This window comes from Staurois parvus, unplaced genomic scaffold (assembly GCF_062004578.1).
Source record: "Staurois parvus isolate SC_StPar_1 unplaced genomic scaffold, SC_StPar_1.0 ptg000535l, whole genome shotgun sequence".
NCBI classification, from domain to species: Eukaryota; Metazoa; Chordata; class Amphibia; order Anura; family Ranidae; genus Staurois; species Staurois parvus.
The window spans coordinates 865450-892317 of NW_028318331.1; the positions used below are offsets into that span (position 1 = coordinate 865450).

At 40.3% G+C, this 26868-nt stretch overlaps 1 protein-coding gene across 1 annotated transcript in view; it reads left to right on the forward strand.

Annotated features, from left to right (window-relative positions):
* Positions 1-23156, forward strand: part of YPEL1 (yippee like 1) — a 31541-nt gene extending 8385 nt beyond the window's left edge. The window contains exons 2-5 of the mRNA XM_089690603.1: positions 2693-2971; positions 10840-10883; positions 14313-14421; positions 18125-23156. Of these exons, the coding sequence (XP_089546729.1) occupies positions 2855-2971; positions 10840-10883; positions 14313-14421; positions 18125-18214 (360 nt within the window). The 5' untranslated portion in view covers positions 2693-2854 and the 3' untranslated portion in view covers positions 18215-23156. The remainder of the gene's footprint in view (positions 1-2692; positions 2972-10839; positions 10884-14312; positions 14422-18124) is intronic.
* Positions 23157-26868: the final 3712 nt, after the last annotated feature.

Here is a 26868-nt window from a genome sequence, read left to right on the forward strand (position 1 = left end):
ACTTGTGATCTACCAGAACCCCCAGATCCTTCTCCACCATTGATTCCCCCAGTTGTACTCCCCCTAGTATGTATGATGCATGCATATTCTTGGCCCCCAAGTGCAGAACCTTACATTTATCAACATTAAATCTCATTTGCCACATAGTTGCCCAATTAAACAGTGCATTGAGGTTGGCTTGTAAATTGAAGACATCCTGTAAGGACGTTATTCCACTGCACAGCTTGGTGTCATCTGCAAAGACTGAAGCAGTATTTTTAATCCCAGACCCTATATCATTTATAAATATATTAAAAAGTAAGGATCCCAACACTGAACCTTGGGGTACACCACTGATGACCCCAGACCATTCAGTGTATGAATCATTAACTACTACTCTCTGAATACGATCTTTTAGCCAGTTTTCTAACCATTTACATACTGATTTTCCCAAGCCTGTAGACTTTACCTTACAAATTAGCCGTGTGTGGGGAACTGTGTCAAACGCTTTTGCAAAATCCAAGTATACCATGTCCACCGCCACCCCTCTGTCCAAGGTTTTGCTCACCCCCTCATAAAAAGAAATCCGATTTGGTTGACAACTTCTGTCTTTCATGAATCCATGCTGTCTGTTGCTTAAAATATTTATTTACAGCAAGAACTCATCTATGTGGTCTTTTCTTAAACTCTCCAGTATCTTCCCAACTATAGAAGTCAAACTAACAGGTTTATAATTATTTGGTAAAGATTTTGACCCCTTTTTAAATATAGGCACCGCATTGGCCTTACGCCAATGATTGATCAATGTTTCTGGCCTGATACTATTATTTCGAATTTGTGTGAACTGGCCACAGCCATGCAGATTCTAACCACTCACAACTAAAAATGGTTATGCAGCTTTCATTTGCCAATCTGCAACATTAGCTTTTGTTGGTCATCTGCTAATGGCACATGGTAGTGCTTGCTTTACATGTACAGTGACTGATGTGTTGTATGTTTACGTGCCTATTCTTAGATACTGAACCCAGATATGGTTTTGCTCTGCTTGCAAGTTGCTGTTTAGCATTCTGTTCGCTGACGAGTATGCAGAGCCAGTGAGTGCACTGTTATTGTTACTCTACAGTGGAACATAATGATTCTTTCATTGCTTCTGTAGATTCATTCTGTACCAATATGCAAATATACATTTTGCATTAGAAAAATTTGATCATACCTTGCAAGGTGTCCTCCTCTAAAGACCCCCCCTCCCCCTCCTTATTTGCTCTTGTTTCTGTGTGTTTTTTTTTGTTTTTTTAGACTTTGAAAAGATATGTGGGTTTTTTTTTTTTTTAATGAATGTTAAACCTCTAATGGTTGGAGCACACAATGAGACAATCAGGCCAAAAAAAAATGCATTCGGAGTGATCGTCCGATAATCTGTTCTTAAGTACATTGCTTTTGAGAGCCGATCATGACAGTTCATGTGAAAATATCCAAGGGACAAGCACAAAAATGTTTCTCGTACAATAACCGTACAAACTATTTTCTTATCAGTACAGTATTTGTCCGTAAAATAATTGAGTGACCAAGACAGCGTATGCTCAAACTATAAAGAATACATTATAATACAATACATTACATCACTTCCAAAGTTGTATTCTGTCTTAAGGAAATGTTTGTAACCTTAGCAACCCATTTGTTTTCGATATGAGACTAGCATGCAAAAAAAAAAAAGGACAATCATTGGTCCAATATTCTTGTGTACTAGGCACAATGTCAGTGACATTCAGTTTCAACCACTGATCCTTTTGAAAGTAACCCTTATACACCTGAAGCAGAACTAATGATTCTGTATAACAGTTTAAGCAAGTGCTAAATTCACTTTTTATGTGATGCACAGACCTCCTAAATTAAACACAAAAATTCCTTACCTTAAGGTACTTGGCCAAATCCATTGTCATTGTGTCTCACAGGCTCCCCCCCCCCCAATACTTCAGATCACAATGGTGACTTTGCTGTCAATGAAAAAGAAGTGGGCAGGACTATGTGTGACAAAGCGTTGATTGACCAGCTAAAAAATGAATATATTGCAGCTTGCCAGTCTTTAGATGTGATGGTTGCATTCGATTTAATTTTTCAAGCAAGTATAGAAAACAACTGATCTTGCCAATAATGCAGTGTCTTTGTGTCTTGGGAGGTGAGCAGAAAGCACAAAGAACCTTATTTTCTTGTGTAAAATGCAAAACCAATCAATCTGCCATATATTACATGAACAAAAGCAGGTGTGTTTGACATTCAGCCTGTATGACAACCATGGCTCCCTCCATAGATGCAATAAAGAAATGAGCGTAGACATAAAATGAAAGGAATTTTTTTTTTTTTTTTTTTTTTTTTTTTTTTGTAGATTCATCAAGTCAAAATAAAGGGGGAAAGTCCACATCTAAGGACTTGTAAGCTACAATGAGTTATTTTGAGTTTAGATACACTTTAAAATATATCTCTGTAGTTCTAGATTACAATACAATCCGATTGATTTATTTTCTGCAGTATTTCTTACTGAGCTCTTTAGTTGCCAGTTTAAGTTTGAGTATATGTCATTATTTCAGGGTATAAACTTCATTGATTACTACCAATATGTGTGTATTTCATCAGTGTTGCAGTACTGTCTGATTTAAGGCTGTGGCGTTTTTCCCACACACACACTCCATGTTTACACTTTTTTCTTTCTTCCCAGGTTGTCTTTCTCCCCTGGCGTCAGTGTGGGAAGTGCCACACACTCCCCAAACCAACAACGGCTTTTGCTTGCATTTTCCAGTGTTTCTTCTGTCAGCGAGTGCAACAAAGTTGTAATTCTTCAAGTGCCAGCCCTGAGCTGAGTGAGGATCCACCAACAGACATGGTGAAAATGACAAAATCCAAAACTTTTCAGGCTTACCTGCCAAATTGTCATAGAACTTACAGTTGTATTCATTGTAGAGCACACCTAGCCAATCATGATGAATTGATATCCAAGGTAAGTGACCTACCCTTCTTTCTGAGCAGTAATAACATTGGTCGTCTTTCTAAAACTAAGTTTTGCCCCCTCTTTCCCATTTTTCACTCAACTTTTAATGTGTTCTCTCTGTTTGTCTGCAAGTTGAATATTATTATGTTGATTCATAGGCCTTCCACTTTGAACTTCTTACCAGTGCTGGTGACAAGCATCATTTGTAAAGATGACACAAAGGCGCAGAGTCAGTGCTTTGTTCATAAATCATGTCTTACCAGCCACGTGTAAATAACTGCTTTCACAGAGGCCTAAACTCTCCCCCCCCCCCCCCCCCCCCCCCCCCACACCAACCATGTTGCATGATTATTGTTAGGCCCCTTTCACACAGGCGTTCTGGGTTTTTTTTTTTTGTTCATCAGTTCAGTCAGGTTTTTTTCCCAAAAAAAAAAGGATCAGTTCACGTTAGGTTTTTAAACATGGTTTTTTTTTTTTTTTTTTTCCTCTGTTTACATTAGTTTTTTGCCCTTTCCGTTTTTTCCTCCAGTCAAAAAAAAACTGATGTTAATGGATGCGGACATTAACGGATGTAAACAGATAATTATCTGTTTACATCCACCAGTCCATAGAAATACATGGGTGCCTGTTTTTTCATATGTAAATGGACAGGTGAAAAACCGACATATTGAACACCAGTTTGAAAGGGGCCTTACAGAGAAAATGAATTCCATGATGTTCTATTAAAGGGTCTATGTAATCCATTTTGGCCTGGTTGTTTTCAGTGGTGTGTGTTCACATCAATGCGACTCATCGCAGAGCGATTTTGGAAAAGGTTCCTGTGCAACTGTGCAATTTTGGCTCTGTAGAAAATACAAACCTCATCAAAGTTGCATCCAATTAGCACTACATAATCACATTGAAAGTCCACTAAAAATCTTATCATAGTAGTGTGAACCTATTCTTAATATGCAAAGCTACTTTTGGACTGTTCTTTACACCAGTCAAGAGGTAATGCTTCATTCTTGCTAGAGCTGCTCCATTCTTACTACTTCTCTTTCACTTCTACTCTTGGATTTAGTTCATACTTTCTTTTCTTCCTCAGTAGATAAATGCCTAGGCATTTGGTCATGTGACCAAAACTTATGGGACTCTTCCCTGAGCAAGACTGTTATAGCTGTAAAGTAATCCTTTAAACTGTCCTCCATTTGCCCATATTATCCATATATGCTAGATTGGCATGTGACATTTTCAACCTGTATAACTATGGAGCTGGGTATATCCCACTTCTAAGTTATTCAGTTTTGTGTGTGTAACTTGATCCCCTGCTATCCAAGTCTATTCAAAACATAGGTTATCCACAGCATAGCAGTACATTTCTCTGTATGAAACCAGAAGAGCAGCTTTAGCCGCAGTTAACATCAGTGCAACTTGTCATGTGATTTTGAAGTCGCATGACAAGTTGCATCCTGTTACCGGCAATGTTACCGTTCAAATTGGTGTCATCAAGTTGCAGCGACTTTGAAAATGTTACTGCACTATCTTTGTGCAACTTCATTGCAACTTGCATTGACATCTGTTAATGAAGTTGCACTTAGTGGCAGCAAGCCGCAATGAAGTCACACAGAATAGCTGGTTGTCAAAGTCGCGTGATCTTAAAGCCTCATTGATGTGAACCGAGGCTAAAGCTTTACACCTGCAGTCTATGAGTTGTAAATGCATCTATTTTGAATCAATAATATTTACATGACTTAAAGGTAAAATAAAAATGTTTAGACCTAAAAATAGTGGTATAAAAGGATATGCAAAACACTACATTCCTGTTTATGAAAAATGTATTACAGATACTTATAGCACCTTCAGGTGTGTGTGTCCATATATATTTGGACACAGGCACAATTTGATTTTTTTTTTTCAGGTATTTACCAAGACATATTCAAGCTATAGTTATATAATGGATATGGGCTGAAAGTGCACACTCTCAGGTTTAATTTGAGGGTATGTACATCCAAATTGGAGGAGGGGTTTACGAATTACATCTCTTAAGAGCAGCCACTCCCCCTTTTTTTCAAGGGACCAAAAGTAATTGGACAAATGAATATAATCATAAATAAAATGTTCAGTTTTAATATTTTGTTGAGAATCCTTTACTGGCAATGACTGCCTGAAGTCTGGAACCCATGGATATTACCAGAGACTGGATTTCCTCCTTTCTGATGCTTTGCCAGGCTCTAACTGCAGCTGTCTTCAGTTGTTCTTTGTGGGTCTTTCTGCCTTTTTAGATTTGCCTTCAGCAAGTGAAATGCATGCTCAATTGGGCTGAGATAAGGTGATTGACTCAGCCATTGTAGAATACTCCACTTCTTTTCCTTCAAAAGCTCTAGGGTTGCTTTTGCAGTGTGTCTTGGATCATTGTCCATCTGTACTGTCAAGTGCCATCCAATCAACTTTGCTGCATTTGACTGAATCGGGGCTGATAGTATATCTCTAAACACTGCAGAATTCATCTGGCTGCTTCATTCACATCATCATACACAAATGACCCAGTGCCACTGGAAGCCATGCATGCCCATGCCATCACACTGCCTCCACCATGTTTTACAGATGTTGTTGTGTACTTTGGATCATGAGCTGTTCCAAACCTTTTCCACACTTTTTTTTTTTTTTTTTTTCTTCCCTTCATCCCTTCATTCTGGTACAGATTCATCTTAGTTTCATCCATCCAAAGAATGCTTTTCCAGAACTGGTCTGGCTTTTTTAGATGTTTATCGGCAAAGTCTAATCTGGCTTTTCTATTCTTCGGGCTTATGAATGGTTTGCACCTTGTGGTAAACCCTCTGTATTTGCTCTCGTGAAGTCTTCTCTTGATTGTAGACTTTGACAGTGATACGCCCACCTCCTGGGGAATGTCGTTCACTTGTCTGGATGTTGTGAATGGGGTTTTCTTTACCATAGAGAGGATCCTGCAATCATCCACCACTGTTGTCTTCCATGGACGTCCATGTCTTTTTATGTTGCTGAGCTCACCAGTGCGTTCTTTCCTCAGAATGTACCAAACTGTTTATTTGGCCTCTCCTAATATTTGCTGATATTTCTGATGGATTTGTTTAATTTTTGAAGCCTTACAATGGCCTGTTTCACTTGCATGGACAGCTCGCCTGAATGCATGATGTAGGTTTACAGCAATAGATTCCAAATGCAAATACCACACTTAGAATCAACTCCAGGCCTTTTACCTGCTTAATTGATGAAGAAATAACGGAGTAGCCCACAACTGGCCATGAAACGGCTTTTGATTCCATTGTCCAATTACTTTTGGTCCCTTGAAAAAGGGGGATGGTTCTTAAGAGCTGTAATTCCTAAACCCTTCCTCCAATTTGGATGTACATACCCGCATATTAAACCTGGGAGTGTGCACTTGCAGCCCATATCCATTATATAACTATAGCTTGAATATGTTTTGGTAAATAACTGAAAAAACTAAAATTGTGCCTGTGTCCAAATGGAAGTGTGTGTGTGTGTCTTTGATGTTTTTTTTAATTGTTCCTTTAGATTAAAAAAAAGAGATCTCAATGGGGGTAAAATATCATGCTTAATATCTACAGTCAGGTCCATAAATATTGGGACATCAACACAATTCTAACATTTGTGGCTCTATACAACACCACAATGGATTTGAAATGAAAGGAACATGATGTGCTTTAACTGCAGACTGTCAGCTTTAATTTGAGGGTATTTACATCCAAATCAGGTGAACGGTATAGGAATTACAACAGTTTGCATATGTGCCTCCCACTTGTTAAGGGACCAAAAATAATGGGACAATTGGATTCTCAGCTGTTCCATGGCCAGGTGTGTGTTATTCCCTCATTATCCCAATTACAATGAGCAGATAAAAGGTCCAGAGTTCATTTCAAGTGTGCTATTTGCATTTGGAATCTGTTGCTGTCAACTCTCAAGGTGAGATCCAAAGAGCTGTCACTATCAGTGAAGCAAGCCATCATTAGGCTGAAAAAACAAAACAAACCCATCAGAGAGATAGCAAAAACATTAGGCGTGGCCAAAACAACTGTTTGGAACATTCTTAAAAAGAAGGAACGCACCGGTGAGCTCAGCAACACCAAAAGACCCGGAAGACCACGGAAAACAACTGTGGTGGATGACTGAAGAATTCTTTCCCTGGTGAAGAAAACACCCTTCACAACAGTTGGCCAGATCAAGAACATTCTCCAGGAGGTAGGTGTATGTGTGTCAAAGTCAACAATCAAGAGAAGACTTCACCAGAGTGAATACAGAGGGTTCACCACAAGATGTAAACCATTGGTGAGCCTCAAAAACAGGAAGGCCAGATTAGAATTTGCCAAACGACATCTAAAAAAGCCTTCACAGTTCTGGAACAACATCCTATGGACAGATGAGACCAAGATCAACTTGTACCAGAGTGATGGGAAGAGAAGAGTATGGAGAAGGAAAGGAACTGCTCATGATCCGTCGCATACCACCTCATCAGTGAAGCATGGTGGTGGTAGTGTCATGGCGTGGGCATGTATGGCTGCCAATGGAACTGGTTCTCTTGTATTTATTGATGATGTGACTGCTGACAAAAGCAGCAGGATCAATTCTGAAGTGTTTCGGGCAATATTATCTGCTCCTATTCAGCCAAATGCTTCAGAACTCATTGGACGCCGCTTCACAATGCAGATGGACAATGACCCAAAGCATACTGCAAAAGCAACCAAAGAGTTTTTTAAGGGAAAGAAGTGGAATGTTATGCAATGGCATAACTGAAGGCAGTTGCAGTAGAGGCCTGGCAGAGCATCACCAGGGATGAAACCCAGCGTCTGATGATGTCTTTGCGTTCCAGACTTCAGGCTGTAATTGACTGCAAAGGATTTGCAACCAAGTATTAAAAAGTGAAAGTTTGATTTATGATTATTATTCTGTCCCATTATTTTTGGTCCCTTAACAAGTGGTAGGCACATATGCAAACTGTTGTAATTCCTACACCGTTCACCTGATTTAGATGTAATTACCCTCAAATTAAAGCTGACAGTCTGCATTTAAAGCACATCTTGTTCGTTTCATTTCAAATCCATTGTGGTGGTGTATAGAGCCAAAAATGTTAGAATTGTGTCAATGTCCCAATATTTATGGACCTGACTGTATACTGATATGAACTGGGTAATGTGTTTAGGAACGCAAGTGGGGTTGAGGACCTTCTATGGCCCTGTTCAGCTCTGCTAGAGAAACTGCTTGTCTCCTGGAATCTCCTCCATGCTCTTGAAACTGTGCTGAGAGACACAGCAAACCTTCTGGCAATGGCATGTATTTATGTGCCATCCTGGAGTAGTTGGACTGCCTGTGCAGCCTCTGTAGGGTCCAGGTATTGCCTCATGCTACCAGTAGTGACACTGACCCTAGCCAAATGCAAAGCTACTGAAAAACCATCAGAAAAGATGAGTAGGGAAAAAATGTCAGTGGCCTCCACCTATAAAACCATTCCTGTTTTGGGGATCGTCTCGTTGCCCATCTAGTGCACCTGTTATTAATTTCATTAACACCAAAGAAGCTGAAACTGATTAACAACCCCCTCTGCTATGTATTTTACCAGATCAATATCCCAGGAGTTTAATTGACTTGATGCTATAATCTAACTTAAAAAGTGTCCCTTTACATTTTTTTGAGAGGTGTGTGTGTGTGTGTGTGTGTGTGTGTGTGTGTGTGTGTGTGTGTGTGTGTGTGTGTGTGTGTGTGTGTGTGTGTGTGTGTGTGTACACACCTTGGTTAACGTAATTTTCGGTTTATGAATTAAAATCCATTGAAAATGCCTCGGTTTACAAATTTTTTTTTGCAATACGATGTGTATGTTGATGCTGATTTTTAAAAACAATAGCCGGCTTTTTTTTTTTTTTTTTTTCTTCACTATAGCTCACAGAATTAGCTGTCACTTTCCCTGGACTTAAAGGAAACTTTTGTTTCTTTTTCTTTTAAGAAACTAAAAGGAAACATTTGTTTCTTTAAGCTGGGGGAAAGTGACAGCTGAATCTCTGAGCTATAGTGAAGAAAAATAAGCGGTAATTACATTTTAAAAACCAGCACCATAATAAATAAACAATGTCGCGGGGTCCCCCCTCCACTCATACCAAGCCCTTTGGATCTGGTATAGGTTTTGAAGGGAACCCCCATGCCAAAATTTAAAAAAATTGGCGTGGGGCTCCGCACCCCAAGATCCATACCAGACCCTTATTCAAGCATGCAGCCTGGCAGGTCAGGAAGGGGGGGGGGGGGGGGGTCGAGCGAGCAGGACCCCCCAACTGAATCATACCAGGCCACATGCCCCCATGGGGGAGGGTGCAGCCCCCTACCTCCTGAACCATACCAGACCACATGCCCTTAACATGGGGGGAGGTGCTTTAGGGGAGGGGGGCTCCCCCCCCCCCTCCTCCTCCAAAGCACCTTGTCCCCATGGCTGGTGGTTGTGGGGGTCTGTGGGCAGGGGGCTTATCGAAATCTGGCAGCCCCCTTTAACATCTGGTATGAATTTTGGGGGGGGGGGGTCCCAACACAGTGTTTTTTTTTTTTTCGTTTTTTTTGTTTTGGCGTGGGAGTTCCCCTCCAAAATCCATACCAGACCTGAAGGGCTTGGTATGGACGGGAGTGGAACCCCACGCCATTTTTTAAATAATTTTTTTAATTGCTGTAATTCTTTTACATTCAGCTGTCAGTGGGGAACCCACATGGTTGTCGCTACTAAAATACTGCATGACATGATAAAATAACTCATGTGGTATTTTAGTAGCATTTACTTTTTCCTGACCTCTGGAACGGATTAATTGGTTTTCAGTGCATTCCTATTAGAAACAACGATTAGGTTTATGAATTTTTCGCTATACGAAAAGTCCCGCAGAACGAATCACATATGTAAACCGCGGTGTGTGTGTGTGTGTGTGTGTGTGTGTGTGTGTGTGTACATAATACATTCACATCAGTTTAGTTAGGAATAGGCTGGTCTTCCACCAAACAATCTTAAATCTGCTCCCACTTTCTTCTAAACCCTATTCAATCTACCCTGTGAAAGGAAGATGTGTATACTTACATGATTTGAGGGAAGTTCGGTCACATGACCAGTTGGCGGCGACTTCAGTGTGGAGCAGGGACAGCCGACAACGTATGCCTCATTGTAAGCCTGTGGGTGATGTCCGCACCCAGGTTCTGTGGCTGTTGTTGACTATCTCTGAAGATGGCTGCTGGAGAGATCACGTGACTGGACCAGGTTGCTCTCAGAATAGTTAAATGTGCACATCTTCCTTTCACAGGGCAGATAGAATAGGATTTAGAAGGAGAGTGGGAGCATGTTTAAGCTTGGTTAGGAATAGGCTGGACCTCCATTTAAAAAGTAAATGTTTTGTAGTGCAAGGTAGAAACAGAAACTCCGGTATTTATTATAATATTTTTATTTATTTTTTTTAGCATATGTTTTTCCTGTGCAGTTCAGTCTCTTAGTTCATGATGCATTTTGGAACCAATTCCTGTATTTGTCATGTTTTTTGGGGGTTGGTAAGACTGATTCAGATAAATGCTACCTTGCCTTCCCCTTCATATACAAGGCTGTTCTGCTGCTTCAGCAGTTTTTAATGAGTCAATGACACTTGACCAGTAAGAATTACATTCATGCCTGGTGGATTAACCTTCTTTTACACTGCTAGTCATAGAAGAATAAAATATTTAACTGAATTACGACCAGTAAAAGAAGTTATGCTCTAATCCCTAAATAGCCTAATTAACATTCAGTTGATCTCCCCTTCTTAATGTGATTATGACTTTACTTGTGTCTGTGACTAAGAGGTTCATGTGCAGTTTTTTCATTTTTTTTATCTTTTTTTTCTATTCCTCTGCAGTCATTTCAGGGAAGTCAGGGGAGAGCCTACCTCTTTAACTCTGTGTAAGTAGTTCTGACCTTTCAGCAGCGATGTTTTAACTTTGTGTTTTATTGCTTACAAGGCGGGTTTACACTTTTTATAAAGGCAGCTGGAACCTCTGTTAAAAGTGTAAGTTCACCTTTTTCAGAAAAACTGAAAAGGTGAACTAACACCTTACACTCTCCCCCAGCACCACTCTACTTACCTCTTTGGGTGATGAGCTGTCAGTGCCCATTCAGCCAGCGCAGCAGTTTGAGGATTTGAAATCCCCTCTTTTCTCCCCCTTCTTTCTGTGGCACTTCTGGGATGGATCAAAGTGATGCTCTGTGCCAAAGCTGACTAAACCGAATCGCTCTGATATGTCCAAGAAGCCTGGCAGAAAGAGGGCGAATAGCAGGTATTTCAGTTCACCAGACCGCTGCACCAGCTGCATGGGCACTGACAGCTCATCACTCATGGAGGTTAGTAGAGTGGGGGAGACAGGAGGAATGAGGAGTTTGTTCTTGTCTTTGTTTTTTGTAGGGGGTGTTTTTTTTTTTTTTTTTTTTTTTTTTCCATTTTTTTTTTTTTTTTTTTTTTTTTTGGGTTTTCTTCTCTTAAAAGATGAAATCGCCCCTTTTTTTGTTTTGTTTATATAAAGTGTGCAGCACAGAACTATTCCCTTTTGCTCTACGTACAGGGGAGCGTATAATATAACATTGCCAATGTAATACAGTAATACCTCAGTTTACAAATGCCTCAGTTAACGTAATGTTCGGTTTACAAATGAAAATAATGCCTCAGTTTACAAATTTTTTTCGCAATACGAAGCGTATGTCGGTGCCAATATATATATATATATATATATATATATATATATATATATATATATATATATATATATATATATATATATATATATATATATATATATATATATATATATTCAATTTTTTTTTTTTTTTTTTTTTCTTCACCATAGCTCACAGAATTAGCTGTCACTTTCCGCGGAGTTAATGGAAACTTTCTTTTAAGAAACTAAAAGGAAACAGTGTTTCTCTTAACTCGGGGAAATAAACTAAAAGAAAACCTTCTTTATTTTAGCTGGGGAAAAAGTGACAGCTGAATTTCTGAGCTATAGTGAAGAGGAAAAAAAAAAAAAGTGGTAATTACATTTAAAAACCGGCACCGTAATAAAGAAAACACCGGCGTGGGGTCCCCCCTCCCATCCCTTCAGGTCTGGTATGGATTTTGAGGGGAACTCCCATTCCAAAATTTAATAAAATGGTGTGGGGCCCTCCCCAAAATCCATACCAGACCCTTATCCGAGCATGAAGCCCAGCGGGTCCTGAACCTTATCACGCCCCATGCCCTCAACATGGGGGGGTGCTTTGGGGCAGGGTCCCCCCCTCCTCCCCCCTCCCAACCAAAGCACCTTATCCCCTTATGGGGCCAAGGGCCTCTTCCCCACAGCCCTGGCCGGTGGTTGTGGGGGTCTGCGGGCAGGGGGCTTATCAGAATCTGGAAGCCCCCTTTAACAATGGAGGCCCCCAGATCCCGCTTTCCCCCTATATGAATGAGTATGGGGTACATGGTCCCCCCTTCTCATTCACAAAAAACAAAGTGTAGTGTGAAAAAAAATACAGGACACGGTATTTGACAAGTCCTTTATTAAAAGAATGTCCCCCGTAGTAGATCCAACGTCAATCGCGATGCCTGCCGCTGACCCGTAAAAAGAATAAAATTTAAAAAAGGCTCCGCTCCCAACGATGGCTTCCACCTGTCTGCCTGCTCCGGTCTGCTTCTGAGGTGGCTTGGACAGTTCTTAAATATGTAAGGGCCGGGGCCACCTGGGGACATCACGCATGTGACCCCACCCCTTACATATTTAAGAACTGTCCAAGCCACCTCAGAAGCAGACCGACCCCCCCCCCCCCCCCTTCCATGTTGAGGGGGTGGGGGGTGCGCTCCCTCCCTCCTTTCCTGACCTGCCAGGCTGCATGCTCAGATAAGGGTCTGGTATGGATTTTGAGGAGGGCCCCACACCATTTTATTTTGCCATGGGAGATCCCCTCAAAATCCATACCAGACCTGAAGGGCTTGGTATGGATGGGAGGGGGGACCCCACACCATTTTTTAAATTAAATTATTTTAATTGCCGGCAATTCTTTTATATTCAGCTGTCAGTGGGGAACCCTGCTGACAGCTGAAACATTACCACATGGTTGTCACTACTAAAATATTGCATGACTTGATAAAACAACTCATGCGGTATTTTAGTAGCATTTTACTTTTCTGACCTTCGGAACAAATTGATTTTCAATGCTATACAAAAAGTCCTGCAGATTGAATTAAATTCGTAAACCGAGGTATTACTGTATACTAAATCATAGACACCCAAGGCTCAAACTGATACCATCAGCACAAGGCCGAAGTCTATCAACACAGGTCCTTGCAAAGTCTCTGTTGGTGAAAACACTTCAGATGTTGTACCCATAAATATTAGATGGGAGGGTAGGAATGGACCGTTTTTATGATCAACCTTACTGTGTTTTGTCTGTTATCCTTTGCATTATTGAATAGGATTGTAGATATTCCGAGTTCATAATAGCTGGTAGAGCATGCACAGTCAAATGTTCTCTGTGCAAACTGCAACCAACTGATTTCACATAAGTATAATATTACAAAAATGAAGACATGTCTAGTATGTGAGTGAATCCTGAGTAATGTTTATGCTCAGGCTTGTGGAGAACATGTGGATCAAGTTTTTATGCTTTTAGAGAAAATTAACAATACAAAATGTACTTTCCGTACATGCTGTACACAGTTCTGCATAACAGGAATTTGGACATTTTTACCATCTGTCAAATCAGAAAACTTTTCTTCCAGCATGGAGTACGTATTACAATCCTGGATCACACCAAGCTCGAGCTATTTTAGTTTGGAGTGCAAAGCTCTTCTCACTCAGGTCACATCCTTATTTATAACCTTGTGAGTAGCTGTCCAGAGTGTGGGCTATAAATAGGTTCCCTTGGAAAGAATGCTGCAGCGAGGTTGTAGCTGTGCTGCGTCGGAGCACCTGGTGCAGATCACATCTGCTACGGTTGTATCTGTCTGTACATTCTAAAAACTGGAATTTCTAGAGAGCTTTATGTCCACTGGGTGTGTGTCCTTCCCTGGCCAAGTGGAAAGAATCTGAAACCCTTTTAGTATTCTTTCACTTTTACCAAGAGATTATGTTGGAATCTAGCTAAGTGGTATCGCTGTGCCCTCATTCCACGTGGATTACATGTATTAACCCTATTTAGGCCAGTTGTAGAGAAATGTTTTGGGCAAACAAGAAAAGAATAAAAATATCTGCAACAGAATTTAGGGTTTTGCTTTGCCTTAGATTTCTTTTTATGCTTTCCAATGTAATATTCCAGAAAGTTTTAGATATCAAGTGTTTATTAGAGACTGCTTCTGTCCTGCAGGGTAAATGTCGGTTGTGGTCCAGCAGAAGAGAGGGTCCTTTTAACTGGTTTGCATGCTGTTGCTGATATATACTGTGAGAACTGTAAAACCACGCTTGGCTGGAAATACGTGAGTTTTTTACACCTTTTTTCATATTTTGTAAAAATAATTTAATTTAAGATTCTCAACTTTTAAAGTTGAAGTTTTGGTCTAAACCTATCTAAGCTTAAATCTTCTCCCACTACCATTCTAAGCCGTATACTAACTAGCTTTTTAAAGGAACGATCTGAATATCTACTTAATCTAAGGGCGGTCTGGTCATGTGATCTCCCCAGCGCCTGGCTTCAGGGGAGAAGAAAGCAGTGACAACAGCTGCAGTGTCTGTGCTATGACATCACCTAAAGATTTACTATGGGGCATCTGTTGTCTGCTGTCCCTCCTTTCCCCTGAGGCCGGCGCTAGGAGTCAATTATGTGACCAGATTGGTGCGCCCTTAGTGTAGGTAAGTGTGCACAACTTTCTTTTACAGGGTATTTCGTATAGGGCTTAGAATGTCCATGGGGTAGGTTTAGGCTTGACTTCTACTTTATTGTACTTCTCACACAGAGTGCCAGTATTTGTACCAGTGTTAATGTCGTTCTTGTTTAATATTAGCAGGACCGTTGTTGTGCTGCTATTGATTTTTGGTTCAGTGAGTATTTAAATGAAAAAAAAAAACAAAAAACTAACGGCTGCACTTTGATGCTTACTAAGTGACTGCCCAGCTTTTTTTTTTTTTTTTCTTTTTTCTTTTTTGTACGTGCTAGGTGCAAAAAAATTCTACATGGAATCACATCAGAAATATGTGCAATGCCAACTTTCACCTGTCCATGGCTGCAGTAGTGATGCTCTACTGTAGTACTATCTTCCTGCTTTGAAATGTAGTGCATACTCCAAGTCTGACCATAGAGAATATTAACCACCGATGATAGCTGTTATTCTTTTATGGGGCCAGACCTGATGCATGTATCCTGTCTCAATGCAGGCTGAAAGCACCAGTAGGGGGATTGCTTTAGAGCCCATGTAAACTCTTCATAGGTTTTAATATATTTCCTTTTTAGGAAATTTCAGATGGTGATTTGAATCTTGGAAGTTGCTTTAATGGTGCTTTTACAGTCAGTTCATTTTGATTGTACTTGTTAAAATTGTGGTGCCATTCAACCAAATTTTTGAAGCATACAGGACATTTTAAAGCATATTTAATTTTATTTGGTTTTTTTTTCCACTTTATTTGCACCTGCTGATCCTGACAGTAACACATGTCCTCTCCTAGGGTGACAATTGTTGTTCACTGTACTGTATCTATAGATACATAACATAGTAGTAGCTGGGGACAGTGTAATTGATAACCGGTAGCATAGGACAGTAAAAGAACAGGAAATCGTCAGCGTACAAGATATCTGGCAGAATCAAATTCTATAACAAACTGCTTTTAATGGTATATTTAACAGACCAATGGGCAACGTATATGAAGTTCATTAGAGTTTCAATACCCTTTTATAGAGTAAGATGGTAGTTTTCCACTGACGAGTAAGCTTTAAAAAAAAAAAAAAAAAAAAGTAGTGGCTGCTCAGCCTATATAAACAAATGAGAGGCTGACATCAGCTGCCGCTGTTTGCGTGTAGCCATACACCAAGTGGTTACCTGCAGATGTCCAAGTCTGGACACATTTGACCATGGTAAACACAGAGAAAATTCAGTGTGTGTATACCAGCCTTAAGTTTACAAAACTATGTTGGTGCAATCCCATCATGTCCAAGGCCCAGTCTGTGTAGACCTCCATTTCTGTCCAAGTTAAAGTGGTTGGTTGTAAAGCCTTAATGTTTTTACCTTAATGCATTCTATGCATTAAGGCAAAAATTATTTTGTGTCTGAGATTTCCTCCATCCCCCTCTTATACTTACCTGAGCCCCATCGCGATCCAGCAATTGTGCATGAGAGCAGTGGTTCTCCTGGCTCTGTCCCTCCGCACAGGGCAGATCAATAGCAGCGGGAGCCATTGGCTCCCGCTGCTGTCAATCAAACTCTAAGGGGAGGGGGCCTGTGCCCCTCTGTCTATGGACGCAGGTAGCAGGGCTTGGGAACGAGCCCTCACAAATGCCACAAATGGGGCACTGGATAAACAGGAGGAGCCAGGAGTGCTGGCGGGGGAACCGAGAGGAGGAGAATCGTGGCTGCTCTGTGCAGAACACAGAGCAGATTAATATAACATGTTTGTTATTAAAAAAACAAAAAATGAAGTTTGAATGTCACCTTGAGATAAAGTGCTGCCTGTCCTAACACTAAGCAATGCTCCTGTTTTTTAGCTGTCAAACGCCACAACTTTAGTTGTCAGCACAATGACAGGGCATGGAGAGCGGACGAACACCATGCCCCGCTGTCTGTCTATGGATGCAGGCAGTGGGGTCCGGGAACAAGCCCACCTAAGTGTCCCCATAGAAAGTGGCTCTCTATGTAGCACTGGATTAAGAGGAGGAGCTAGATGCACTGGTGAGGGACCTGAGAAGAGGAGGATTAGGGCTGCTCTGTGCAAAACCATTGCACAGAGCAGATTAGCATAACGTTTATTAAAAACAAAAGAAAACAAACTTTAATGTCACTTTAAGAAAAAGCGCTGCTCTCCTGACACGAAGCAATGCTCCTGTTATTTATCTGTCAACACCATTACTTTAGTAGGCAGCAGAACTTTATCAGCATAATGACAAGGGGTGGGGACTTGTTGAGGGGATGGACAGGGATCAAGGATTCATGCAGGACCTAGGTTCTATTCTAAGGGAATAAAACGGCCATCAATTTGAACACCAACACAGGTAGTTGTAGACAGAACATGATGCTGCATTTTAGCATGATTTCTACATCAGCAATGGCATAGGTCAGGTCAAGGTCACTATAATTTAGGGATGTATATCCTGTGTTTTATTAAATGGCTGCTGAAATCTACCTTAGTTTATTGTTATGCTATGTTGCATACAAAAGAAATCCATGTAAAAAATGCATCTTATAGCAGAGTTCCACTCAACCTATCAAAAAATAAGTCAGCAGCTCCAAAAACTGTAAAAAACAGCCACCTACCTGTTCCTCGGTCCCGTGGTGTGTCCCCCGCAGCTCATTTCATCGGCCGTCCTGTATCCCAGGAGGCCGGCATCTTCAGTGTGGGCACCTGGCTGTGATAGCTTGCCGCTTCAAAGCCGGGTACCCACTGCACATGTGCAAGTAGCGCTGCGCTTCGTGAATGGTCCTGTAGTCTTCTGGGACCTGTCACGTGTCCCAAAAGACTGCAGGGAGGGAGGACACTAGGCGATCGGACTGGAAGTTGGAGCAGGTACCTGTGAAATTCGGGTACCCGCTCCCCAAAGGTGCAAATCCTTAATGGGGAGCGGGGGAGCAGTCCTTAAAGCGGAGCTTCCCCTTTTGGGTATAGCTTCGTTTTAACTAGGAAATCTATTTAATGTCTGGCACTGAATAGTTGATACTTAAATAAATAAAATATGTTGATTAACATATAGGCGCTGACATGTTTTTTAAAGATGCAAACTCCAGGGCCATCATCGCTTACCCTGTGCTCTGTTAATTGAAAAACAAGCATGCTGTCAGTGAAGTATGGCAGGTAGGAAAAACCTGTTTCAGGTAATTGACTTGTCAAGCAATGAAGAAAAATTAAAGCGGACAACCCTGGAACTTGCACCTTTTAAAACAAGTCAGCAAAATCGGCTCCCTTATTCATATGCTGACATTTACTTGGAAGTTTTTCTGCTGTTTATTTGCTTACATTCCATCTTCTTGCTTCCTCTAGGAGCATGCCTTTGAAAGCAGTCAAAAATACAAGGAAGGAAAGTTTATCATTGAACTGGCTCACATGATAAAAGACAATGGCTGGGAGTGAGCTCTCTTGCACAGCTCCCCTTTCGAGTTGTGTCCGTGTGAATCATACATTACAGGCAATGTAAAACTGAACTGTGGATTTTCATACCGAGCAACCGAATATATCACTGAACTTTATATATTAAAAAGTAACCTCATGGACTGTTAGAGTAGTTGATGGGCACGTTGTGGCTGGACTTGAATTCCAACAGGTTCTAGAAGATTTCTGCTCCTGTTTTACCATCCTCTCTCCCTTTTCCCCCCATGTCGAATTTTCTCATGTGTGATCGGATGTTATGGTGATACTGCTGCCATACACTGGATGAGATGTCTACACTCACAAGTCCTTGACACCAGATTCACCTGTATTGGATTGCCATATGTTTTGTGCATGCCTATGTTCTGTTTTTCTCCAACACCTTGGTACACCAGGTTCAGAGCTGAAGAACCCAGTGTGCATCCAGGAAAGAAGAAAAAAAAATATTACAACCCACCAACTCAGCACAGTTGAAACATGGAACTTATTGCAGTGTGATGTGTTCCATATCCAAAAAAAGGAGGGGTTTACAGAACCGAAGGCATGGTAGACCAGATGTAATCGCAGTGGTGTTTTCAGAGCCTTCAATGCATGTTCAAAACTTTATCCTCTGCGCTGCTCTAAGGGGTGTTTTTTTCCAAAAAAGCAGAGAAGTGGGTAGATGGCCCACTTCCAATGATTTCCATTTTGGTTTACATCTTTTTAGATAATCCCAAGTTGCTAAGATTGTTCAGCCTTGTTGGTGGGGAAGGGAGTGTCCCAATTATATTTCCTCAACAAAATGATATATTATTTTCTTCTAATTGGAGATCCAAAAACCCAGCGTTTTTAAGAAATTATTTCGACTTCTCTTCTAGAGTGGCCTAACAACTTGGCCAAATGGCAAACTCTGCTTGGGAGCAAGGAAGTTTGCTTAATCAGTTGTGTAACCAGTGCCACATACATCTAAAGTGTGTTGTTATGGCTGGTCCCATAAACCATTGTAGGCTTCATGCACTGGACAAAGAGGGCATTTGAAATGTCATGAAACATGCTCCCACATCTTTTTGCACACTCATAATATAGGGAATCTTTCTGGGGAAAAGTTCCTTCCTGTTTGTATAGTACTATATCCCCTGTGTTGTGTTTTTTTCTTTTCTTTTTTTTTTTTTTTTTTTTTTTTTCTAAGAATGTTTAATTTAACTCTTTTTGGGGTGTGGGTGGTTTGCTGGTTAAATCATTTCCAAAGTTTGTTGGGTTTTATTGTATTTTTAAAAAAGTAATGAAAGTATACAATACATGTTACCTTAATGAATTGTTACATGTGCACATCTGCAGCTGCTGTGAAAGTAGGAAGGAAATTGTATAAACTGGGCATAGCCTTTCACCTTTCCCCCTCCATGCGGATCACTGCTTCTTGAACCATAATGCAATCCGCGTTCATTTCTTGTGCCCTAGTAACATATGGGTGTCCCTTGCACAGTTATTAGTGTTAGGCTTTTGTGATTGATGTGGTCTTTCAATCCTAGCCAAGGCTGGCCATAGTTGGACAGATGTTGTTAGCTTATATGAAAAATCTGCTCTTCTTTGTTGCCAATGCCAAATCCACAGTGATTTTATTTTTTCCAGAGCATGCCTGGGGAACCATCATCTTTAAACTCCTGCAAAGATTTTCTACCATGCTAGATCTTTGACTCTAATATCAGCTAGTATTATCATATAGGTTTATTGACACTATTTTTCTCTGAACCCTACATGGCTGATTATTGGCAGTGGTGCTGAGTTTGGTCACCTCTCAAGCAAACGTCTGCTATAGATGGATTCGTTTTTTGGTTCTTTTTTTTTAAGGAATTGATGACCTTCCAGAGGAATGGGGTTGACGGCAAAGAAAACTAGTCTGACTTTTTGCAGGACCATTTTATTTTTCTATATTACACTACCACTACTGTAAGCACTTTGACTTTAATGATACAATGGGAAGCCTTGCAATAGAAAATATCCCATCCCCTTTTTACCTCCCTAGACATGTTCTATGTACTGCTATAAGCTTCTTCAGTGTAATAACTGACGCAATGCTGCTGCTTAACGCATTATTTAGTAGTAGGCTGGACTGCACTTTATGCTTATGGTAAACTTCAACAACTGTTTTAGTTAGCATTGTAATAGAGTTCACAGCTGCCATCTATGATGGATAGAGGAGAAACACCTCCATTCAGTGTCATTCATTTTTTTTCTTAAAGAAAAAAAAGATTGTGGTTATTTATGAATGACATGATTATACAGTTGGAGAGCTACCATTTCAGCAAACGTTCTCAACCAACTTTGCTGTAGTTCTATAGATTATTGAGATCCATTTCTAGGCCTTTCCGCTGCTAGTGAAGAGGTTAGTTATGTCTGACAATAGGTGCCTACATCTAACAAGCCCTTGTGTAGCCCTTAGCTCCTGAAAAGGGTTCATTTTAGAAATTGCATGACTGGAGCAACTAATATTTCACGAGTATCTATTCTATTAGTGAGATTGGCAGGCTTGACCCTAGTTTTTGCTATGCACTTTGCTATATGTCCAATGAACTGTGCTTTGACTTTTGCATACATTCATATGATCTTTGGCCTCTAAATTTATATTGGAATAAAGTTAAAGAAAAAGACAAAGGTATCCAGCCACCATCAGAAGCCTGCTCTTTCCTTATGAAAAAAGCACCCGCTTAAAAAATAACATGTAAGTAAAGGCTCCCGGATGTGGCTAAGGTGAAATATAGGACAGTCTGGTTACTGATCCTGATTTTTGTGTTTGTTTTTCAGCAGTTTGCATAAAACTTGAAATATATATTAAAAAAAGACAAAAAAGCATTTTCCATCTAACCAATTTTGTACATAATATGGGTAATATTTAAAAGTTTTGTGTTTATGGTAAGGTTGCTGTTTCCCTTTTTTTTTTTTCTCTCTCTCCATACTTTTTTATGATTGTTGTAGCTACTTAACACATTTCTGTTTGTGGCTGTGTGTATATTGTTTTTATAAGCCGTTCGGGGAAAAAAAAAGCTTTTTTTTTTTTTTCGTTCCTACGTTTTCAGTTTCAGGTGTTCCAGTGCTTAAACTGTCCCTATACTCTGGCAGATAGAAGACAGCTCTACAAGAATGGCCTTAATGGAACTACATTATTGGTGGGTCTCCTAGATGGTCAGGGTGCTCCGTTGTCAATATTATTATGTCCCCATGACAGTGAGGGTTCTGACATTGTACATTTGCTCAGTACTTGGTCTGACTAAAATAAAACATTTTTTTGCAGATTTTTTTTTTTTTTGTGGATCTTCATATACAACAAAACTTTAGCGATTATGTGGACTTACAATATAATTATTTACAGTGACAAAATGAAGTGGACTTTACTTGTTTCAAGCTTAAACTCCTATTCTGTTTTTTGCATTGCCATTGTTCTTTGTTCCCTGTAACTGCACATAGCAGGGGACATGCTTTTTGCATTAGACAAACTGTTCTTGTAAACCTATTTTCCTGTATATGGTTCTGTTCTACTCAGTATTGAACCTTCTGAGACTAGGATAACTATGCTCATTATCATGTGTAAACTAAGAGGATAAACATAGCCTTGTAAATTCCATGTGTGAAGATGGCCAACATTTACCACATCCAAGCAGAAGAAGCCTGTCCAACCTTTAAACCATTTAGTTGTCTAATAATGGGTAGAAAGTGATTGGTTGCATCTCCCTCTTAAACTTTTGAGTAATATAATGTGTGGAAACTTGCGAAGTATTCTCTGCTGGAGAGGTAGACCTGGCATTTCCTGCACACGTGGGTCAGTCTTTCCAAAAATGGGCTAAAGAACTAGCTGGTTTCTTATATCTCTTTGGAAATCCAGAAGTAGGATCACTGAGCTTTGTGTTTCTTCCACCTTGGGTTCTTTTACCTAATACAAAGGCAGGCCAAAGTACAATGATCTTAGTGTTGTTGTCCTTTTAGAGGTATGAGAAATGGTTTGGTAGTTTTTGTGGGTTTTTTTTTTTTTTTTTCCGTTCAGCATCTACCAAAAGTTGAAAAATCACTTTGTCGGATTGACCTTTTTTAAGCAGAATGCCCCTCAAAGATTTTATAGTGTTCGTGGAGGGTGATTTGGGTACTTGTGTAGAGTTCTGCTTGGCTTTAGATCCCTATTGTATTGATCTGCAACTGTAAAGTTCACATAGCATCTCTGATCATGCTGGTGTGCCATTTATAGTGTGGTGGGAACATTTTTCCATTGAATTTGGGACTGACACAGCAGCTGAAGCATCAAATGGGGGACATCTTGGAAGCTTCTCAGCTGTGGTCAGCAGGTAACTAAGAACTACACAAAACACCCTCTATCTGGAATACTGTTATGTGCATTCTCATTTGTTGTTTCATAGTTCAATAATGTCACTGGCAAGTGGTGAAATAAGCCACATTTTTGTTGTTCTGCAGAATGGTTATGTCATTTTTCAGCTATGCTTGTCACAAACAGGAGAAGTCATAACTGAAATGATTGTTTCCAAGTTAGAGTGAAAAGTCAATCGGCAGACAATTATGCTACCAGTGGTGTAGAAAGGCAGTTCTTTCCTTTTGTGCATATTTATAGTCAACTTTAACCCCTTCAGTGTTTAGTCTGCTGAGCAGGACTGTTGAAAGTTCACCCCCTGAGATTATATATAAAGCTAGTTTTTCAGATAGAAGCACTGTTCTGAATGGGACTTGCTACCACATAATGTGATGCCTAGTGCTGACACCTCACATTTTTTTACTTTTTTTTTTTTTTTTTTTTTTTTGTACACCATTTACACTCAATATTTTTTTTTCTGTTTTGAAATGTCATAGCTTTGCTGTTCTGTCTTAGCTATATTGTACAACACTTGTGCGATTGTTTCACGTTGTTGTATTCAATTTGAGGTATCACAATAAAAGGCTTTAATCAGCACAGTAGTCTTTTCTCTATTTAAATTCTATTAAGTGTCGACATCTGGGTGTAAATTGTTACGTTGGGCCATATAGGCCAAAAAAGAAACAAAAACAAACCTATACCTGAAACATGGTCATTTATACCAAAATGTATGTATTTTGCCCCATTCACATCTGCACATTTCAAGTGAGTTTGTGGATGTGTTGGGGGGGGGGGGGGTGCCCCCACATGTCATATCTTTGCGGTTTCCAGCAAGCTGTTTTGTTCCTTATAGTCCACTGATGACACATGTAAAATGCACCTAAATTATACAACATGCTTGCAGTGCATTACACCTAAAACTTGCATATGTGACACATTTCTGTCCTAGGTTAAAAAGGTACATTCACTGTACTGGATCTGTGGAGAAGCAGGGCTGTCAAACTATGACAGGACTTTAAAGTGTTACTAAACCCACAACAGTAAAATCAGTCTGTATATGCAGTAAAGTATGCTTGTTATACTCACTGTGGAACCTAAGGGGTTAATCCTCTGTATTGTGTAAAAACGCTGTTTGAGCCTAACTTCTCTGATCCTTCCCTTCTTCCAGTGTCCCCCTCTTATCTCCTAATCAGACACATGGTGTGGAATTACTCTGCACATGCTCAGTTTGCTAGAGAGGGTTTTTTTTTTCTCTTGGGAGAGTGCATGTGATCAACACAGGGCCTATCAGTGCTATCCAGACAGAGGTCAGGGATTCTGCATCCTCTTAGAGCAGAAAGAAAATTCCTTTTAACATGTGCTCTGCTGGACACTGATAGAATTCACCGACTGCTGATGAGAAAAGGTATTTTATTTTGTTTATATTTACTAAAATAATTGCATTTCCATGTTATGTGTACTGTGGGAGACGAGATAGTGAATGCAGAGTCCTGGGTTTAGTAACACTTTAATTGTGACAGCTAGCACAAATGATGTGCTGTTTACCAATGTGTTGCTTTTTGCACCCCTTTCCTGATAAATTGAGCTAATTTATTAAGGTTTACTAAAGGGCAAGTAATGTTTTGCTTTTGTAAATTCAGTAAAAAGGACACCACACTGTTATCATATCCTAATGACCCACTTCAGAAACCTCAGTGCTCTTTTATTGCCTTGGGAGTGACAGTAACAGATTATTGCAGTGGCTGCATGCAGTATATTCTGTTTACAGTAACATTCATTCATATATGTCCTTGGGATGTGTGGGTGGATCTGACATGTACAGTTGTGTCCAAAATTATTCAACCCCCAATGCTGTAAAGGGGTTTAGGGACTATAGTGTACATTTGGAATTGTATTCAGAATCAAATCCTACAAGGACGTTGTAACTACCCAAATGCAACTAAAATGACATCAATTGTTTATGTAATACAGTAGTAAATGGTTCTTATGTGGTTTCTTCATTGCCACAATTATTCAACCCCTTAAAGACTACCACTCTGAAGAACAGAGGTTCATACAGGTGCTTTCCATCAGGTATTGAAAACACCTGTGGATGTCACCGAGCAGCAATCAAGCATAATAAGCACCAATTAGGCAGCTTTAAAATGACTGTGATACTCAGCTCCTTCTAGACATTTACTGGTGTGGTTACAAACATGGTGAAGGCAAGAGAATGGTCCAGGAAGACAAGAGAAGAGGTGATTTCTCTTCACAGGAAGGGCAATGGCTATAAGAAGATTGCAAAGATGTTAAACATACCAAGAGACACCTTAGGAAGCATCATTCGCAAATTCAAGGCAAAGGGCACTGTTGAAACGCTACCTGGTCGTGGCAGAAAGAAGATGCTGACTTCGACTGCTGTGCGCTACCTGAAGCGTAGAGTGGAGAGAAGTCCCCGTGTGACTGCTGAGGAACTGAGAAAAGATTTGTCAGATGTGGGTACAGAAGTTTCAGCCCAGACAATAAGACGCACACTGCGTAATGAAGGCCTCCGTGCCAGAACTCCCAGGCGTACCCCCTTGCTGTCTCCAAAGAATAAGAAGAGTCGACTGCAGTATGCCAAAAGCCATGTGGACAAACCACAAAAGTTGTGGGATAGTGTTCTGTGGACTGATGAAACAAAATTAGAACTGTTTGGGCCCATGGATCAACGCTATGTTTGGAGGAGGAAGAACAAGGCCTATGATGAAAAGAACACCTTGCCTACTGTGAAGCATGGTGGAGGGTCAATCATGCTTTGGGGCTGTTTTGCTTCTGCAGGTACAGGGAAGCTTCAGCGTGTGCAAGGTACCATGAATTCTCTTCAGTACCAGGAGATATTGGATGGAAACGTGATGCAGTCCGTCACACACCTGAGGCTTGGGAGACGTTGGACCTTTCAACAGGACAATGATCCCAAGCATACCTCCAAGTCCACTAGAGCATGGTTGCAGAGGAAAGGCTGGAACATTTTGGAGTGGCCATCGCAGTCACCAGACTTAAATCCGATTGAGAACCTCTGGTGGGACTTAAAGAAAGCAGTTGCAGTGCGCAAGCCTAAGAATGTGACTGAACTGGAGGCCTTTGCCCATGAAGAATGGGCGAAGATACCCGTAGATCGCTGCAAGACACTTGTGTCAAGCTATGCTTCACGTTTAAAAGCTGTTATAACTGTAAAAGGATGCTGTACTAAGTACTAAGATTGAATGTCACTTGGGGGTTGAATAAAACTGATAATGCTGTGAGCACAGAAAAGACATTTGTGGTTATTTCATTATAACTGTTATGTTATATTTGTCTGACCTACAAGTGCCTCTTTAATGTAAATGTAAGCAAGATGACTGAATGATCAAAAGCAATGTCAAACTGGCCAAAACACTCAATTTCAGTGGGGGTTGAATAATTTTGGACACAACTGTATGTTTGAACAAGACAAGTAATAGAGATGAAAGCCCCAACGTAGAAGCTGTGCATGAAGTCATGAAAAACCAGGAAAACAACAATGGTGTAGCTTAGCATCCAGAACAAATGCGATCACCTTCATGTAAATGATCACCACCTTTTTGTTAGGCTAATGCTAGACCAAAGGAAGGTGTATATAGCAATAGCTTGCCTGATGTGGCAAAAAATGCTAATAATAAAAATTTGAATCTGACAACAAGTGAATTGCTGCTGATGCTGCAACGTTTTTGTTTTTTTTTTTTTTGCAATTAGTAATACTTTAAGTGTTTATTGTAGACTCGTGGCTATGTCTGTTTTAAAGATACTTTGTACAGGTGATGACACTTCAGTTGGTGGTGGACTTTCCTGAAGTACTAAGTGGGAAGTCAAAAGTCAAGTTGTAGCAAGAAATGTAGGACCCTGATATACCCTAAATGCATATTGCAATATTGCACGGTTTCTTGCATTGTTGTGGCAAATATTTTCAATGACAATCAATGCACTTCCACTTTTCCCCTTTATTGCAGAATGCAACCCATGATGGCACAATACTGTTCCTTGTGGTGTGTTGAGGAAAATTTGTAGGTACGTTTTTTTGTTTGTTTTGTTTTAATTCTTAGTCGCTGTAGTGTATTGGCAGACAATTTTAATAAATGATTTGACTTATGCAACAAACATATTACCTCAATGGAGAGACAGGTATGAACACATTTCGGACGATTGCTGACAAACTGAAGAAAATTCACTGAGTGGTTTATCGGCCCCCTCCTGCACGAAACCCTTAAAAATTCGAAGGAGTTGGATAGAAAATATTCAGCTGAAACATGGCTGTGTTCAGTCGGATATAGCT